Here is a 20,552-nt window from a genome sequence, read left to right on the forward strand (position 1 = left end):
AGGTGCCAGACCCGAGTCTGTCTGCTTGTGGCAGTCTCACATCTCTCACTGTGTTAGTAAGACAGTAGAGGTGCCAGACCCGAGTCTGTCTGCTTGTGGCAGTCTCACATCTCTCACTGTGTTAGTAAGACAGTAGAGGTGCCAGACCCGAGTCTGTCTGCTTGTGGCAGTCTCACATCTCTCACTGTGTTAGTAAGACAGTTGAGGTGCCAGACCCGAGTCTGTCTGCTTGTGGCAGTCTCACATCACTCACTGTGTTAGTAGGACAGTTGAGGTACCTGACCCGAGTCTGTCTGCTTGTGGCAGTCTCACATCTCTCACTGTGTTAGTAAGACAGTTGAGGTGCCAGACCCGAGTCTGTCTGCTTGTGGCAGTCTCACATCTCTCACTGTGTTAGTAAGACAGTTGAGGTGCCAGACCCGAGTCTGTCTGCTTGTGGCAGTCTCACATCTCTCACTGTGTTAGTAAGACAGTAGAGGTGCCAGACCCGAGTCTGTCTGCTTGTGGCAGTCTCACATCTCTCACTGTGTTAGTAAGACAGTTGAGGTGCCAGACCCGAGTCTGTCTGTTTGTGGCAGTCTCACATCTCTCACTGTGTTAGTAAGACAGTTGAGGTGCCAGACCCGAGTCTGTCTGCTTGTGGCAGTCTCATATCTCTCTCTGTGTTAGTAAGACAGTTAAGGTGCCAGACCCGAGTCTGTCTGCTTGTGACAGTCTCACATCACTCACTGTGTTAGTAAGACAGTTGAGGTGCCAGACCCGAGTCTGTCTGCTTGTGGCAGTCTAACATCTCTCACTGTGTAAGTAAGACAGTTGAGGTGCCAGACCCGAGTCTGTCTGCTTGTGGCAGTCTCACATCACTCACTGTGTTAGTAAGACAGTTAAGGTGCCAGACCCGAGTCTGTCTGCTTGTGGCAGTCTCGCATCTCTCACTGTGTTATTTAGACAGTTGAGGTGCCAGAGCCGAGTCTGTCTGCTTGTGGCAGTCTCCCATCTCTCTCTGTGTTAGTAAGACAGTTGAGGTGCCACACCCGAGTCTGTCTGCTTGTGGCTGTCTCACATCTCTCACTGTGTTAGTAAGAAAGTTGAGGTGCAAGACCCGAGTCTGTCTGCTTGTGACAGTCTCACATCACTCACTGTGTTGGTAAGACAGTTGAGGTGCCAGACCCGAGTCTGTCTGCTTGTGGCAGTCTCACATCTCTCACTTTGTTAGTAAGACAGTAGAGGTGCCAGACCCGAGTCTGTCTGCTTGTGGCAGTCTCACATCTCTCACTGTGTTAGTAAGACAATTGAGGTTCCAGACCCGAGTCTGTCTGCTTGTGGCAGTCTCACATCCCTCACTGTGTTGGTAAGACAGTTGAGGTGCCAGACCCGAGTCTGTCTGCTTGTGGCAGTCTCACATCTCTCACTCTGTTAGTAAGACAGTAGAGGTGCCAGACCCGAGTCTGTCTGCTTGTGGCTGTCCCACATCTCTCACTGTATTAGTAAGACAGTTGAGGTGCCACACCCGAGTCTGTCTGCTTGTGGCAGTCTCGCATCTCTCACTGTATTAGTAAGACAGTTAAGGTGCCAGACCCGAGTCTGTCTGCTTGTGGCAGTCTCGTATCTCTCACTGTGTTAGTAAGACAGTTGAGGTGCCAGACCCGAGTCTGTCTGCTTGTGGCTGTCCCACATCTCTCATATTGTGGGCAAGACGGCGAAGGTGCCAGGCCCGAATCAGTCTAGTTGTCGCTGTATCATCTCTATCACTGGGATGACAACACGGTGAAGGTGCTAGGCCCGAGGCTGTGGCTGTGGCTGACCCGATTCGGTCTGGTTGTGACTGCCTCACATCTCTCGCTGTGTTAGCAAGACAATGGATGTGCTGTAGGCATAGACCTGATTCAGTCTGGTTGTGACTGTTTCATCTCTCTCGCTGTGTTAACAAGACAATGGATGTGCTGTTAACATAGACCCGATCTCTCTCACTTGGTTGGCAACACGGTGGAGGTGTCAGGCCCGAGGCTGTGGTTGTGACTGCCTCATATCTCTCGCTGTGTTAGCAAGACAATGGATGTGCTGTTGGCATAGACCCGATTCGGTTGTGACTGTTTCATCTCTCTCGCCGTGTTGGCAACACGGCGGAGGTTCCAGACCCGCGTCTGTCTGGTTTAGGCAGTCTCACAACTCTCGCTGTGTTGACAAGACAATGGATGTGCTGTAAGCATAGACCCGATTCGGTCTGTTTGTGATTTGTCTAATCACTCTGACCGTGGTGGCAAGTTGGTGGAGGTCCCAGACCCTATTAATCTGGTTGGGCCTGTCTTCCATCGTGTTGGCAAGGCGGTGGAGGTGCCAAGCCCGAATCAATCTGCTTGTGACTGTCTTGTCTCTCTCACTGGGTTGGTAATCCCGTGGTTGTGCCTGGCCCAAATCGGCCTGGTTGTGACTGCATCTCTCACTGTGTTGGTACGACGGCGAAGGTACCAGGCCAGATTTTTGTCTGGTTATGACTGTCTCTTCTCTCTCACAGAGTTAGTAAAACGGCTGCAGTGCTAGGCCCGAGTCGTAACGTGTTGTGTCTCTATCATATTTCTGGATGTGTTTACATTCAACCATACTGTACTGTGTCCCACCCCCTTAAGTAAGTGTAGCGATCGATGGGTACATCCCTGTCTCTTTAGTATTGGGCGAGACAAGTCACAGACGGACACAGTCACATTCTTGAGAGAAGGACACAAACATATTCTCGTGGCATTAAATCTTCCTGTATTTTACCTCTCCCTACCCAAACTTGGGTAGGGATCCCTACCCAAGCCACAGACGGTCAGAGGCTAGTTCTTGAGATAATACACTAAGATATTGTTTGGCATTCAAACTTCTTGTGTTGTACCAAACCCTACCCAAACTTGTGTAGTGGTCCCTACCCAAGGAAGGGTAGCGATGTGGTTCAGCTCAAGTCTCTGTAGTAGTGGACTAGACATGTCGCAGACGGTGAGAAGCACGTTCTGGGGTTCACGCCAATGCCAATCTTGTATCTTGTAGCCCTTCGAACAAAGGAATGGTAGGGATGTTTTGCAAAACCGTGGAAGTGCCCGAGTCTATTCGGTCTGGTTGTGACTGACTTGTCTTTCGAATATGTTGGAGCCCGACCCCAATACGGTCTGATAGTGACTGCCTCATTTCTCTCCCGGTAGAGGTGTCTAGCTCGATTAAGTCTGGTTTTGACTGCTGACCGTATTGCCAAGACACTGCAGGTATCTGGCCCGATTCGATTCGGGTGTGACTGCATCATCTCCCAGACCGTTTTGCCAAGACAGTTGAAGTGTTATGCCCGATTAAGTCTGCTTGTGACTGCTGACCTAATTGCCAATATGGTGGAGGTGACAGGCCCGATTCAGTGTGGCTGTGACTGTTTTGTCTCTCTGACCTTAATGCCAAGACGGTGCCAAGTGCCAGGCCCCATTTAGTCTGGTTGTGACTGTCCCATCTCTCTGACCGCGTTGGTCAATGTTCTCGGCCCGATTCGTTCTGACTTTGTAAAATGTCAATGTAGAAAGGTACTAGTAAAAATTCAATATCGAAATGATTTATATACCATTAAAATGACTTTAATAAATAATCCATTCCATTCACTGAAATATCTTACATCCACTTATTATCTTAGATCCTCATTCGTGAAAACGTCCAGCAACGTTCGGAACAACCGAAATTTCCCGAACGCTTTCCGAAGGGAGACTATTCAACTCTCAACATCGTAAATTTAACGATGTGAAATTATTTACAGACAACAAAATATTCTATTTTTTCAGAGCTACTCGGGTTTTTTATGTAAAATGTAGCTTACGGAAATACCCGAATAGTTCCGATCAGAGACATGGCACTCCAACGCCCTCTTTTTTTAAACTAGGGATGAAAGACGAAATTAATCCTTTTTTAAAGAATTTCGCGGACTACTAGTATTTCATATTGGTTTTTAACTCATGTCGATGAAGCAAAATATACTTCAAACTACAATACCGAGGTTTCGCCATCCCGTTCCGAGACAACCACACTTATGCGAATGACGTCATCAAATTTCAGCGGGTTTTCTCGATCTTTTAACTTTATTGTGAATGCCTACGCCTAATTCTATACAATTGAAATGCGAAATTTCGTACAACGAAAACGACCATCGTTCCCGGCGTAGCAGTTCTCGGGCGAGATAGCGAAACCTCCCTATTGTAAAGGTGTAATCTTCCTCTATGCGTTGAATTAACCATTTCATACTAGAATATTCGCAGTGTTTCCTTTGATACCCAGTATCAGAATGATGTCCACACTCACGCAATCACCGAAACGTCGACTGGTCATGGGGCGGGCCCGATATTCTGAACGGGTTCCTGCTTAACATATTTGAATCTTCAGGGATATTAGGTACGAGAAACTACCAGTGCCATCCTTTAAGTATCAGTCGCGCCACCTGCGAAACAGGAAGTGAACTACACACGTATGTGGAGTTTACACCTGATAATATCCATTCGATATCATTTATTTTAAAGATAAACAGCTTTTAAATGAATTCATACCTGTCGTTAGATTGTAGAAATAGTGACTTTTATGAGTGCAAAACTGACCTTATAGGTCTACGGATAGAGTATATTGAAATTCAATGTGTTGCTACATTTACAAAGCATACGACTCTATTCCTGGAGAGAATGTCTAAAAATAGATTCTTGTCCAAGAAAATGCCTTTGTTTCTACAGTCAGTGCCACTCAAACGAAAACGAAAATATCAGCACAAGTACTGCGCAGTATACACAGTATAATTAGTTTTAGTCCGAGTGACACCACGTTACCATAGAAACCATCACAGTTAGCAAAGAAGGTTCGCGTCTCCCTGAAAGGAGAGTGCATTAGTATACAATCCTGACACAAGAGGTCACTGCGCTGTACCAGTTGAAGAAGCAAGGCAAGCGATGAAACCTCTGACTCTGAGTCCGAGTCTCCATAAATTTTTACACAATGGATGTGTCTTTGATAATTGTCTCTGTCTTCGTTCCGCCCCATATTAATACTGAATCCCTCGTATAAGAACACCCATTTGAGCCATCTTTTGCCTTCTTGTCCGGCATTTTCACAAAAGTTGACACAGGACTTTGTTTATGTTTTTCTTTCGCTGTATAATTTTTTTCCGCAACACAGTTCGAGATGCCTTTCAAATGAGAACACTTCTCGTTTTTGTCAAGATAAAAATGATCCGTGACGTAAAGCTGCGCTTTCGTCAAGCTTCGATGATTCCTCATTTGCATAAGCCGATGATGACGTTTACTGTCTTGTCTGAGCATGCGCACAGCGAGTAGCACCAGGAGTATTAGGATGAATCCACCGGCGATCGGCACGGCAATGACAGCCGCTTTAAACCAGAGTTCTTTCTCGGAGGAGTACTCCTCGTGGTGGATCGGGGTGTCATGGTTGATAAGATGAACCTTGGTTTCGATGTCTTCTTGTATAACTGAAAAGATAGGACGGGAAAAATACATAAGCAGGGCTACCAAGAAACTTTTCAGGTTTCTTGAGATTACTCTTAAGTAATTCAACAGTGCTGCCACCGCCCAACAGACTCTGAAAGGCACAAAAATACTCTTACAAGAGGCATGAAAGTTGGGCTGGGCTAAGGCCCGTGGTCCCTTTCGTCCATAAGATACCGGTAGCACACTATTCATCTTGGGCAGGCGGGAGTGCTGCCACCTTCTACGAGATGGCGACACCTAGAAAAACCGCTCACCGCAGAAAAAAACTTCTTCTTCTTGCTTTCAACGTGTTGACAAACACGGCTGTCGGTAGCTCGTTAGTTAGATAAACTATTTGAGTGACTCCGGTTTAGAAAGACTAACAAAACCGCTTGAGTATCTAGCCGCCTTAATTTAATTGCTACCTGACGCCGCGCGTCTGAGGCCAACTGAGGCGGAGGTAGCTGCAACATGCGAGGCCGCGCCAGACTAAACTGACTCAGCCATATCAATGTTCTTACTCCACGATATCGATAGTACCGTACCATTACATGTACGTTTAACGCTTCAAAACATATATACATAAATATTCTGATTCCAGAGCTTTCAACCAGATTGAACAGGAATTACGAAATACGCACCATCCCGGCCATGCGAAAGTTGGGTTGTTATGAGGCACTGTTGCGGTGGCCCCGGGGAATTGATAGTCCCCTAGATATAATGCTAGTTTTAAAAATAAACAGTTTAATGCTACACAAAAACCGAGATAAGCTTCGGCGACTCGATCAACAGCTAAGCCGCCAAGTGCTACAGTCCCCACCTGATGTTCTTGCCGTTTCGTTCACTGATTTATTAAGTCGTTTGATGACTGTTTTAGAATCGGGTCCAAGAGGCACGGAAGCACTTTCCTCGTGTCTTCTTCCCCGTAGATGGGCAGGATCCTCCTTCCCAATCCTCTCCCCCACCCAGTCCCCAACCCGGTATACCTTTCTGCCTCTGGATCCAGCACTGCCACTGATTCTGGCTGGTCCAAGAGGCCCGGGAGAACTTTCTTCCATGTCTCCTTCCCCGCAGATGCGCAGGAGCCCACCCGGGAGTCCACCAGACACATGGTCTTGATTCAGCAGCCTGGCACCGCAAAACAACCGCTCAGTGACGTCTAGTCTCCGGCAATCTCTGTGTTTCGAAAGTAACTTTGTCGAACAAAGTTGTCAAATCATGGGCAGATTTGCCTTTTTTACTTTAAACGAGATATCTTTAATACTAACGTTAGGCCTTTTTACACGGTACTGGTTCGAGGAATTCCTCCTGAACCCTGCACCCGAGGCCTGTTCGGTAACAAGCAAGTTCGTTCGCTTTTACACGAACTGGCATCGATCCAGATCAAGGAGGGTTCGTTGGGTTCACAATATTTAGTGATTATTTCAAGACAGTTTTCACTCCTACGATGTATTTCTGCTTTAGTGAAAAGTTTACCGTTTGTGTCTTTTCGATGGTCATGCGAAACAATGATGTCGCTAACTCGTAACGTTGTGTTTTTGAACCGTTGAGTGTCTTTTAGAGGTCTCCCGTCTTCATACTGTTATAGGACCATGTCATTTCCTTGTAGCCGCTTTTAAATAATGCTTGTTCAAGCGGGATCAAGTTGACACTAGTATTGGGCAATTCGCCTAACAGCAAATTGCAGACCATATCCCTGGTGAAAGTATTTTGTCATGTTGAGAAATTAGGTTTGCACCAGGATATAACCAGATAACCTGAATAACCAGCTGAATTAGGTTGTGACAGTAGGTGCATCATAAATACTAGAATTAGCGATGGTTCTGGGACTGCAACAACTCAGCATATTGATGGTCAGAATCCAGCAGACAACAAGCAAATGTAATCTGAATCTCAACATCTTTCGTATCTTTTGATGAGTTTTCTGGTCGAGTGAGGGAAACCAGTTGGCCATCTGATATGGCTGGTGGGGATGAAAGCTCCCAATGTTGGGACGACCAATAATACATTGCGTCTCCACAGTATTTATATTATAATACCTCCCTCCATGCACACATGGTTCTGCTGCCAATTTTTTCTTCAAATGATCTAGGTGTCAATCATGTACTTGTGGGTACTGGCACCACGTAGGTAACTTCTGATCTGATCTTAAGTGGCAGGTTTTTGGTGCTTTGTCCTGGTGCCCATTTTTAAGATGACAAAACACTATCACCAGGGATATGGTCTGCAATTGCTGTTAGGAAAGTCACAACCTGGGGACAAAAAATAAATGTGATTTAGACTTCGCATTCCTTTGAAGTGTAGGTTGCAACATCCCAGGCCATTGATGCATGCATGGTCACAACATAGGGGCAACCGGGAATCATGGCAAGGATTTTTACAACCATTCTTTTGAGGTGTAGATTGTGATGTGAGGGAAGTGTCTTGATCTCTACATAAAATTCCTTCGACATGGTGCAACAAACCAGTCCAGTAGATATATACATGGTCATAGCATACGGCATCGAGACAACCAGTATGCAAGATTACGGCCAGGCCCAAGGGGTATGACCGATCAGCACTAAGAGTAAAAACGTAAAATGCAATAATATCTTTTTAAACTAACTGCCACAGTAGGTTTATTTATTCAGTCTTTTTGAAGTAAAAGTATTACAGTGAAAAGAACGAAATACGGCTGGAATATTATACTGGTTAGTCTTCGGACGGCAAATTCAGCACTGCACCGATGTCAAGGTTAAGACGGTTATACGACTTTGCCTCATCAGCTCCTCGTGGTCAAGGCTCATATATCCGTGACTGATGCGGTCGCAGAACAGAACAGATGCTGATCATCCCCGTCACTGCGTCAGGCTGTAAAACAGAGCGAGGAAATATTTTAACTTCACCAGAAGTTTTATCATTCATTATTCAGACCAACAGACACTGACTACCTGCTAATAGTCTATGAATTTCATTGTCATAATTCAGAACAAACACTAATTATCACCTTTGCTGACCAATATTTTCAGAAGGTGTGTACATTCGTGTGTCCATTTACACTGCACGTGTATACGTGCTTTACTGTACATTTCTACAGGAGTGAGCAGAATGTACAGAAAAACGATCTCCAAAACTGTTGCTTTCAGCACTCGCGACACGTTAAGCGAGGTTTTAGCAATTATTTTCAGTAAAGGTATATCTCATGTGTAGAGTCTGGGTGATTTTCAGACATTCTTAGGAGTTTAAGGCGCACAGTTTGATGAAACTTGCCCGAATTCGTAATTTTTTTGATGAATGTATATCCGCCATTACGGGGATCTGGAAACTTTCGGATGACAAGTTTGCCTCAAAAGATGGACGTGCTCCCTATAATCACCCAAACTAACAGCGAATATATATTCTTAAGATCCTTTTCTTGACCTCTGATGAGTTAATTTTGTCTGATGCAGTGTTTCAACACAAATTTGAGGGCGATTACAATCACGAAAAAATCACACTCACCCAGTCTAGAATGCGTAGACGAAATGTCTGTTGGCTCTTCCATGTAGCGGGTATCCTCCCACCTGTTCAGGTCGGGACAGATCAACGTTGAGCAACTTGCCTAATCGGTAAAAACGCGGGAGGCAGTGCTATTACCGGAACGGTTCAGAACCGGCGATTTTCATCAAAAATCACCCGAAAACTAAAAAAGTAAGCAACGGCTGCAAAAATAAAGTACACGTTGTTCGTTAGCAGGTTATGAAACGTAACCTAACCAAATTTCAGTACGTTCCGTGCGGCAGTTTTGGAGATACGTGTCGAAAACCACATCCCTCGGGTCCTGGCGATCGGCTCAGTAAAAACAATAGACCATATCCACGGAGTTGTGGATATGGTCTAATTAGATGGCTGGACTACCAACACTTCATTGACTGGACTATACGTGACTCTGACACCCCTGACAATCATCTTCAACAGACTCTGCAGGATAAAAACTAACAAGAAGGCTCCACTACATCTTAACTACACCCAAAAAACCTCCAAACCTTTTACGTTAGATGACTGGACTAACCAACCCTATATTGACTGTACAGACAACTCTGAAACCCTGTCAATCTATCCATCTTCGGCAGACTCAGCAGGATAAAAACTGACAAGCAGTCTGCGACATCATCGGTGAGACGCCAGCGGAGCTCATAACAGATTCTAAGTTTGTGTCATATGACTGGACTACTACACCTACATTGACTGGACTATACAAGACTCGAAACCGGTGACAGTCTATCCATCTTCAACAAACTACCGCAACAAACTCTGCAGGTTAATACTAATAAGCATCTTCGGTAACGAGATGCCGCAGGAACAACCAACAGTTGCCAAGTTCACCATGTGTTCGACCTGATTTAGCGTCTCCCCATGTTAACTTTATTCACATAATGCAAAATGACATTAACGAGGGTTCGATTACCGCTCAAATTGGGTCTGTGTACCTAGCTAAATGCGCTAACCGTGCTAACGAAGCTAGCAAACATTCATGTTGTTAACCCTCTACCATCTCGAACAGGCCGTTATTGAGAAAAACGTGCATGACGTGCAAGAGAGTTATCTTCAAGCAATCAAAGACAGAAGTCCAACCTCGCCATTAAGGACACTCTCGGGACTGACAAGTGCTGTCCTTAATAGAGAGATGTCCTGATTAGAGAGGTCAAATTGAATGGAAACAACCTGGTCATTTTGGACAAAAACTAGTGTCCTTGATAGGTAGTGTGACCTTTGTAGAGAAGTTTCTTCTAAAGGAAGGTTCAACTGTACTCATAATGGCTTGATCGCGTCTAACTATGGTCACGTGATAGCTATCCTACTCGATATTAGGGAGTTTTCGCAGAGTAACCAAAACGTCTATGCAGATGCCTACAGCACATTACGATATCCTGGTAATGACATTGGAATAGGCGTTCGTGTTGACGTTCCGTTGCGTTTTGCGAAAACACCCTATAATCAACAAATCCTGATGCCCCAAACTTCGCAATTCGCTATTCCTTTGCAATTTGTCGCTAAATGTCCAAGATAACCACTGGAAATCAGTCCCCATACCACGGACATAAAAGGAAGGAAACATAAAACCGCCGACAATACTGTAGATTTTTGCTACATAGACCGAAGGAGATTTGAATAAACTAACAAGAATAGACGGGCCTTATCACAAAGAAATCAACCTATAATTTAAAGTAATCATCTTGTCTTGATGAAAATAGGAGGTCAGGACTCGCAGTTGTGGAATGCGCATGCGTTACATTTGTATATGTGTTTTGCGCATGCGTTAGTTTTGAATGGCACCTGTAATATTTGGAGAATACATATTTTTCGTTTGCATTTAGAGACCCATGGCACAGGCAAACAATAGGCCAATCGCGAGCGTAAAATAAAATTCCTGGAGAATTATCGAATATTACGCGGGGAGTGTTTACCTGTAAGACGACACTGTTAACCCTCCAACCATACGGGGCAAGTTCTGTCAAAATTAATCACTTTTGCGATGTGTTCTACATCTCCGACAATCGACACAATCACTTCATCACTATCAGATCATGACATACAATTAAATACCCCAATAAATGTTAAAAAAGTGACACCAATATCTAGCACAAACAACTTGAAACACTTTCGGACAGTTTATCTGAAATTTTCCATTGATTATCTTTAATAAAACATCATTTGAACTAGGGCCTGTCAATCAAAGTCCTGATCATTAAGTCCATTCAGTGCAACAAGAACAATCTGTCGCGTGTATTAAGTACAGAAAGAGTATTGGTGACATTTCAAGATATTTTGTGATCAATCATAGTTGCGTTTTTAGTTAATTTGACCCAATATATCAGTGTATTGTATATGGTCTGTACACACCATTTTTTGTCATTTTGTGCTGGGTTTCTTAAAGGCGCCAATTGATTTTTCATGTTGTCATTTCGTCCAAAGATATCGGTCATCGATTCTCAAGTGGGTCGCATAGACGCCTTTTGTTTTATTTCTAGAGCATAAAAATACACCAATGCGGTTGACCGCAGCTAAGATGATATTATGAATGTGAAGGACCGGCTTAAATCCGTACTCACAGTATAAAGCGGTATATACAATTGTAGCAATAACAAAAATATAGCCCATACAGTGTACAAAACAGCTGGCAGTACAACGATTAATTGTACCACCCTACCTTATATATTTTTGGGTTGACTTTATCGGGGTTTTCAGCTCTAGATTCTATTTTTGTAGCAAGATAATTCTTTTCAGTACGGGTCTAAAATCTATCGGATACATAGCCAATTTTGTAAAAAGAGAGAGTAGACCTTGATTGGTAAATGTTTCATCCTAATGTTGCGCCATACTTTGTGTGCGTTACGAACAAAACTAAAAATAGATCAAGATAGTTTCAATTTCAGCCGCAGAGCGCTAGAGTCGCCCGTTGTTGTTGTTGCTGGTGTATTTGTTACGAATGGGCATTGGGCCGGGCCGCAACCTGCTCAATTGGAAGAATTCAAAGTCCATTTATCACGTGCTGTTTCAGTCCAATGAATTTCCCCGACAAAAACAAAGGCAGTATCTTGTCATGGCACCGTAACTCGTCCCCAGTGTCGCATGATGAGTCAGAATGTAAACAAAGAGATGAACAGTCTGGTGGCTGATAACATTTGATGCGAGACAGGTGCACCGACACTCCCAAGTGACAAAAGCCTTGTCTAGTACTTGTGTTGTTGTGTGATCGGGAAGGACTACAACTACACACAGGCGAGGATCCAAGAGCACAAGACGACCCCCCCCCCCAACCCCGCCCACCCCCATCTATTTCATGGAAATATTTTAAATTAATCATATTTTTTAACGAATTTTGCAGTACCACAGTGCACGCCCCCTCTTGTTGTGGCATCATGGATCCCCTAGGAGCAGCCACTTCTTTAAAAATATTGGAGGCGATTTCAAAATGGTTTTTCCGATCGAAATGATAGCCTCACTGACCAATTAAGAGACGGATATACAAAATGGAGTAAAGTAAAGTAAAGTTTGTTTATCATAGTGTCACCCCTAATGAAAGGACAAGCCAGCTTTTGGCTTATGAGACACTCTTTACTTCCAAACTCCTATCTCTAATGCCAGGCGCCTGGCGAGAAGGCAGTTTGTACCCTATTTAACTAGCTGGCGGCTAACCAACCGGCCGCATCGGAAAGAGGTTACCAGCGGGCCTCGAACCTCGAACTCGGCCTTCCGTTCACGAGGCGGGTGCCTTAACCACTCGGCCATCGCGATCGGTATATTCGTTTAAGATGGTGTGGAGCGCCACGTAGTGTCTAAACCTTGCACTATTGGAAAGGGGGAAACAACAACAAAATGGAGAATACATTCTAAATGCTTACTCAGATTAAATATCCGACAGAGTTTTAAGTGAATTGAATTACGAAGCTAGGGCAACTGGAAGCTGCTGAATGATATCATACCGTAAAGAGATAACTCCATAAATGAACGACTCTCACCCTTCTTCAGAGATGTACAATGTCAGGCATTCATTGCGGTTTGTTCGTTTGTTAACAGGCGGCAGGTCGATCGCCCCACGATTATCTGCATACACTGATTTAAATGTAGAAGAATAGCAACCTAAAAGAGTCTTTTTATGGTGTTATCAATTCATTCTGCTTAATAATTCCCTTTTTGAGTACGATTCTCCGCTTTTATTTCCATATCGACGCTGTCAACATTGTCCATATAATTACACATATCGTCTGGGCAGCACATGAGTATTGGCCACTCTTCCTGTCCGTTTCTGGCCTTGATAATATCTCCCCTCCCGCTGCACAAGTCCCTATCCCGCATCTGTAACAGGTCCACGCAACCGTGGGCGGAATTGGCGCTGTCACCTTCGTACGTCAGCAGACTGAAGCAGCGTCCCTCCTGTGACTTGCACATGTAACCCGTCTGAACGCATGATGGCGCGTTGCAGTAGCAACGTATTTCACCTGCAAAGATAAAGAATTCAGAAATGTAAGTAAAGCTTTCGTAGTCAAGGAATGTATTCTACATTTTCACTGAATATTGCCATTAACCTGGCTCGAAAATGCTGTAAACTCATTGAATATGGACATCCACCTGGCTCGCAAATGATGTAGACTCATTGAATTAGGCCAACCACTTGGCTCGCAAAAGCTGTAGAAGCATTGCATAAGGCCGTCCACCTGGCTCGCATATGCTGTAGACTTATTGAATATGGCCATCCACCTTGCTTGCAATTGCTGTAGACTGCGCTCACAGTTGAGCAGAGAGCTATACACGTCAGTTGGGATACAGATCACAAGAGTTCCGTTTCTATTTGCACTGCAGTGCATCTTCAGTTACTGTGAATCAACGTATGTTACATCATTGCTGTTTTCACGAAGTGGTCAATCTGCAAGATTTCTGCCGTGAATTTGAGATTTGAGTGACCCGAACACAAGAGACTCTCGCTCGGCAGGCACAGACTCCACATTGCAGTCCCGCACTAACTGGCAATCACGTGGTCACCGGCCTGTCAAACCCGAAATGCAATTTGAAATTCTGGTGAAACGAGTCGCCTTTGTTTCCTTTCTTGCCTGCCGTGCCAATCTGGCAGACGACAGCTGGCAGGAGACATGCATTGATAATTGGCCAATCATAATAATTTCATAGCAATTTTATAGATTATTGAATGCTTTTTATTCTTTTTCACATCGTGACATGATGCAATGAATCATCAAGAATCGTTTGGCGACATTTTCGAGCGGATATGCGCATTGTCTGAATCTCCAACACTTGCGCAGCAGAGCTGGTCGCAGGTCGGTTCACTTCACGGCACCTGTTTTGTCAGCCCATTTTTCACCAGACTGCATGACACGACTTTCAAAAAACGATTTCTGATGGTCACCCTAAAACAAAATAACCTTAAGAACACTTTAAAATACTCAACACATGTAGGCCGATATAATTTCGACCGTTTCTGAAACATAGACAAAAGAAAAAGCCCCCTACAAGTCTCGCCTCTTTAGCCAAGTTTGAGCTTACCGCATGTTTTCTCATAAACCATTAACAAACAACCGTTATTTATTTATTGTTTAATCCATATTTGGCATAATCGTCTGTCAACCTTGATGTTTGTCGCACAAATATGGCGGCAGGTTACTCCATTTTGGCGCCGCGAAGACGTCGTCGTAATTCTGTCGCTTCGGGTTGTGATATACAAGTTCGGCAGCGAAGCAGGCTAAACGAAGGGTATGAGAAGGCAAGGCCTGGTTTTTACACCGAAAACAGAGTTAGAATCTCCCCTCCCTTGGATTGATTGGCCAATGTGTGTGTGTGTGGGGGGGGGGGGGACTACGTACCAAGGAGCAGGGTGTCACCTATCTCCCCGAGCCGGTCAAGATTCCCTGGAGCCAAAGATACAAAATACAGAACATGGCATAAAGTCGTCAATCGGGAACTACAAACAAAGGAGCTTTGACACATCTCACCCCAGCATGTCAAAATTCCCATCTTAAAGGGCGACTCTAGGTAGAAGACATGGAGGCAAGATAAAGTTCACGAAGTCGTCAAGAGGAGTGTCTCCTATCTCACAGTTACATTGAAACTGTCCAGGCTCGTACAAGCAATATAAACACCTGAAGAAAACCCAACAAGTCCCCGAACCGCACATAACATTCACCTCAGGACGACCAGTTTGACCACCTAGCTCCTGCCCTTTAACCGTCATAAGCTTTGAAATCGTTAAAGGGGCATTGCCTTGTGTACCAAGATGCTTTCGCACTGGGGAGGTAGTGCTAAAAGATGTCGCGCACAGAAAGGATGCAGAATTGGTTTGGGAAAAAAGGTTCAATCGAACGGTGCTCAATCCTTCTGCGTCTTATCTGCAGTCGCAACGAAACGTAACGCGCCGACAGACAATCTCAACATTAAGCCCGGTCTGAAGTCTAGCGTAACACGGCATTATTTCTCTATATATCTCGTAACTTAATTGCAGCTGTATCAGACAAATATATTTCTTATCTCGTAATCTACCATTAGGAGTGTTACGAGCGATAAAAGACTCACAATACTGTAGTGGGATCAAACGGTATTATAAATACACTGCTAAGAGATATGCAATAATTTGTGCATCAACATTAGCGATATTTTCCAAGGCCATAACGTGTTCTGTGCAAAAAGGCATGGGTGGAAGGAGCCCTTTTGTTTATATCATGACGACAAACCGACAAACGTATTCTTCCGATGGTGCACAAAGCTTTTTACCCTCGATATACTCATCATCATCATTAACTAGGCCTCATCGTCGAGAATGTCTAACTCTCCAAGACAAATCCTGGGAGAAAAGGAGTTCCCCTGACAAAACCTTCGATTAAGCCGAAATAACTGCCATCCTAAGATTCCTGACGCAACACCAAACCACATCTGATAAAATCTCGGCCAAGTTCCAAACGAGCATGTTCTCCTGCCGAATGGATCATAGCAAGCCACGTTGCCGACAGCTTGAAGAAAAACATGGCTGGTACACCCCGAACTATTGTAAATAACCGTCTTTTAAGAGGGACCTGTTTCATAAAGCCTAATAAAGTACATTTAGCCCTAATGCTAGGATAAAGTCACTCCTTAAAGGAAAAACGCGTTTCATAAACGTGCCTTTAAAATATCTAGGTTAATGTTACCATTAAGAGTGTTTCAGGTAGTGGTTTTATCCTGTCTTTATTTTATTTGGTTCCTTTAAACCTGAAGGTAGTCTAGAGTTCCTTTAGTCGCGAGGACTTCGTCCAGGGTAGAAGCAGAATCACGTTGCGCTTGATTCAGGAACGGAATAGGCGAAACCTTCGACGGGAACGGGTATTCAGGGATCGATTCAATCCGCTGGATACCATGAGAGATGATTTATTCATCAATAGATATCGTTTCCCGAACAACATATGTTTCGGTTTTGTCGCCAGCTGTCGGAGGAGTTGGAGCATCCTACTCAGAGAAATGACGCCCTCCCAGTATCATTGCAAGTGTGTATAGCATTACGATATTTCGCAACCGGGCATGAACAATCTAGTATCAGTAATATTCATCATGTGAGCACTGCGACGATATCGAGGTGTATTGGCGCTGTGTCATCCGCGTTTGCAGCACGCATTGACCAACACGTTCACTTCGAGAGGGACCTCCAGAAGTTCAAAAGTAATTGGATCGATCGATGGGACCCATTGTCCTATACGCAAGCTTCACATCAACGAAAACGTGTATATCAATCGGAAAGGATACCACAGCATTAATGTCATGCTAGTTTGTGATTGGGATATGATCATAAATAACTGTGTGGCACGTTTTCCAGGAGGGTCTCATGACGCCTTCGTTCTGCACAGTTCAGCCTTTGGCCAGGCATTTGAAAACAATCCACCGAATGGTTGGATGTTGGGAGACTCGGGGTATCCTTGCAAGAGGTGGCTTCTGACACCTCTTGCCAATGCCCAAATCAGACAGGAAAGGGCATTCCAGCGGATGCAAATAAGAGCCAGATGCATCATAGAACGTTGCAACGATCTCCTAAAGCAACGGTTCAGATGCCTCCGCAAGGAGATTCAATACACACCACAAAAGGCAAGCATTATTATTCAGTCCTGCTGCCTGCTCCACAACATTGCTGTCCAGGATAGATTGCCCTTAGTGGAGGATTCAGATGACGATGACGATGATGACGAGGACTCTGACGATGACGCAGGGGATGATGACTTTCCTCCTCGAGACATGGATGTGAACGGCAATCAAATTCGCCAGCTTTTAATTGAGTTCTGAGTAGAACTCCACTAAAACATCAAATTCAGTATCAGTCCAATTGCGAGATCGCTGTCTCTTGGCCATGTTCCCGGTGTAACATCTGTGGTTGTTCCCCATGTTTCAGTGTTTCCAAACAATAGGCAGCTAGAGAGACCATGACTTTTCAATAGGGGGATACACAGAAAAACTCGTCAATCTATTTTTGAGCGTTCCCAAACAATGAGGGGAAACACTCAAAAACAGAAACACTCAAAAACATTACACCGGCACAGAGTTAATGCATGGAAAGGAAGTTTCGTATGTCGAAAGGGCATTCATATAGTGTATAGGAACCAAAGACACTGAAATTGACACATTTTGCCACGACTCGATCATGTATTACGAATCTCAACACAATAAATCACTCTGCGTTCGAGTTTGTTTTTTTTTCACCAATGAGGTACACCATACAATCATTTACTTATGGCAGGCCTGTTAAATTTAATGTTATGGCAGAGTAAAAACGAGTTATGAAACGCTTTTAATACGCAGCTTTAAATAGACGTTATATCCTTCCTTTATGGTACCTTGAAGGATGTCTGTTAAAAAGTTTTATGAAACAGGCCCCTGGCCCCATTGTTTGTGGTCGCAAACAAGACGATCTGGTTGTCGATCAGGGTTGGAGATAAAACCTGGCCTACTCGTATCGCTTGTCTTGAATATCGACACGTTCTCTGACAGGAATGTTGTTCAACTCGTCCTCAACAACTTTATCATTTTCATTCAAAATTAAAAATTTAGCGTCCCAGATGTCATATCTCATCACTTCTGATGCACATAGTAGTCTGCACTCAGCTGACCAACCTGTCATGCTTATCGTGCTGATTTGCCAAACAATAGCTTGTTCCAGTTCTCAGATATATGGAACTGACTAACGGCCTCAGCAAGACCTATTTTGACTTATCAGTATATCGTGACGTTGGTCTGGCGTCCTTGGCCTGACCACTTTTATCACTTCTTGTACCGACACGATCTCGTAAGATAGTTATATGTGTGCTTATTCTAAAACACTATCACAAGTAAGATCAGGATTGTGCAGGTGAGGATACAGGTATAGTTAGGACGGACTGTATTTCATTTGCAGACCAAAGTGATATTTTGATGCGTTGTGTAACAAGAAAACATAATTTCTGAACTTCACAAGACGAAGTCTTACCAAGGAATGTTTATCATGAGATTGAAGTCGATAACATCACAAATCAGGAAATAACAAGCCTCGGTAAGCCTCAGTTTAGCAGCCATCTTGGAAAATATCAGTGTTACGTCTAGCAATACATGTATCATCGCCATATCGTGCGTATTATCGCCATTTATGTCATGACGTTAATTCCCAATAAATACGCACAACTAAGACGACTTGGTGATAAAGTGGAGATTGACTGTAATGCCACTCGTTGGTGACTGCAGAGATAAGCCTAAGTGGTTATTTTTCTGGTACCGCGAGTACAGCCTGGTCTACACCATCAAGCTTGTCCGAAACTTTCGTGAAACTGCAACATGAAATTGATTTTTCTTTTGAAAATTTCGCAGTCGCTTCTAGTGTAGACAGGGGTGAAAAATGTTAGAAAAAAGTAACATGTTTAAAGAGTAAGTAGATTAGAGCCACACTGCTTTTCATTACTGTAGTCACAGTGAGCATTTAAAACGAAACAGAAACTTCTGAGCGGATTTCAGGTCGTATATGAATTCTATGGGCCCCTTTTACGTTTGGCTGGCCATTCCTGCCAAAAAAGGCTCCACATCACTAATTGACCAATCAGCGTAGATCGCATAGGAAAGTAGTACTTTAAGAAATCAATGCGTGGTCTCACTGTCCAGTTGGGGTGCCATCTGTGCTATCAGAATATAGTTTCTCTTATATCATGAATCGAAGTTGTTTCTAGCGAACATTCTGATGAACTTTGAGCCTCATATGTTCACCAGCGTTTATTTTGGGATCCAATTAACCCGCTGAGCCGTGAAACGTGATGGACACGTGAAAGTAAGGGAAAAACGACCCCAAAACTTCAGACCCCCCGAACCCTGAAATTATCATGGTCATGACCTGTCTAAAATTCTATGGAATTATGCCCAGCTGGGTGTGGTTTTTCTGCCCCGCAAATATTAGGTTCGAGTGAGATATTGGGAAAAAGTTATGGCAGTTGATGTCTAAAGAAAAATGGCTTCAAATCTATAAGTGGTGTGTAGCCAAAAGGTCACGCACCTGTAATTAAAGGTCCGGTCGAGGTTGTGTACGAAAATAGTCCCTTTAAACACATTTAATTCCCTAAGTATGGAGTAGATAAGGGTCTTATCATATTTTTTGAATGTTTTAAAAAATAACATTATAATTTAGTATGATATGTGGGGCTAAACTTGTTGACATTTTTAGATTACTACGCCTGCACAAAGGTTCATGTGAGTGTGTTGGAATCATACACTCCAAAAAGTAGGTCAACGGTGAAAATGATTGAAAAAAAGCGCACCCTATGTTCAGACCCCCCAAGCATTGAATTTATTATGCATAACGTACAACGAAAGTTTCATGGTTTGACAGGCTAGGATAGGTCTATTTGCCTGTTAAAGCGTTCCTCCCAGATTACGCCTGGGGAAATGTTATGAGCTAATGGATATTGCCTAAAACTGGAAAACGGCTTAAAACTCTATTACAGGTACGCGGCTTATAAGAGCTATTTTGAAAAATTGAGTGTTTTGTTCAAAGTACTGGCAAAAATTTGAAATTCTGTTTTTTTCCTCAATTTCTTTTGATTTATTTCATGTAGACTTGTCTCATCTTTTGAATTTCATTTAAAAAAATTGAAATTTGAATTAGAATTTGAAAAAATGATGGACGCAATGGCTATCCAAGGTTGTTTTTTTGGTCATTTTCATCATAATTTACCTAATTTCATCAGAGTTTTTCACATTCAGAACACTTTTTGCTATGGGTGATTGGAATGAGTATCTATTAGAGTGATGTGAGCCTGAGTGAGACTGTATGGTGTGGGTTAAGGCCCACACGAAGAACTTTTATGGTGCATGTAAGCCAAAGTTGCCGGGGGACTCGATCGGTAGCTACTTTCACCTATGCACACCATTTAGCGTACATGATTGCACACAACTGCACCCGACAAAACCTCAAAGGGAAGTCAGTGTCTCACTTATGTCATAACAGCCTGTGCGCTCGAGCTGATCACCTTTGCCTCGAACCACAAGATGTGAATAATTCAAGACAGTGGAGCAAGAATGAGAACCGATGCAGCCACCACCACCATGACAACTTTGATTATCAAGATTGTCTTCTCCCGG

At 43.7% G+C, this 20,552-nt stretch overlaps 2 protein-coding genes across 2 annotated transcripts in view; one reads left to right on the forward strand and one right to left on the reverse strand.

Moving 5' to 3' along the window:
* LOC135500409 (ankyrin repeat domain-containing protein 50-like) overlaps positions 1-20,552 on the forward strand; it is a 745,855-nt gene that overhangs the window by 248,150 nt on the left and 477,153 nt on the right. The window lies entirely within an intron of this gene.
* On the reverse strand, positions 4,923-13,752 carry LOC135500765 (BMP and activin membrane-bound inhibitor homolog; the record flags this gene model as incomplete). Its single annotated transcript, XM_064792416.1, has 3 exons — positions 4,923-5,473; positions 13,130-13,432; positions 13,692-13,752. Coding segments are annotated over 3 exons (861 nt in total), but the record flags the coding sequence as incomplete, so codon positions are not given.

This window comes from Lineus longissimus, chromosome 16 (assembly GCF_910592395.1).
Source record: "Lineus longissimus chromosome 16, tnLinLong1.2, whole genome shotgun sequence".
NCBI classification, from domain to species: domain Eukaryota; kingdom Metazoa; phylum Nemertea; class Pilidiophora; order Heteronemertea; family Lineidae; genus Lineus; species Lineus longissimus.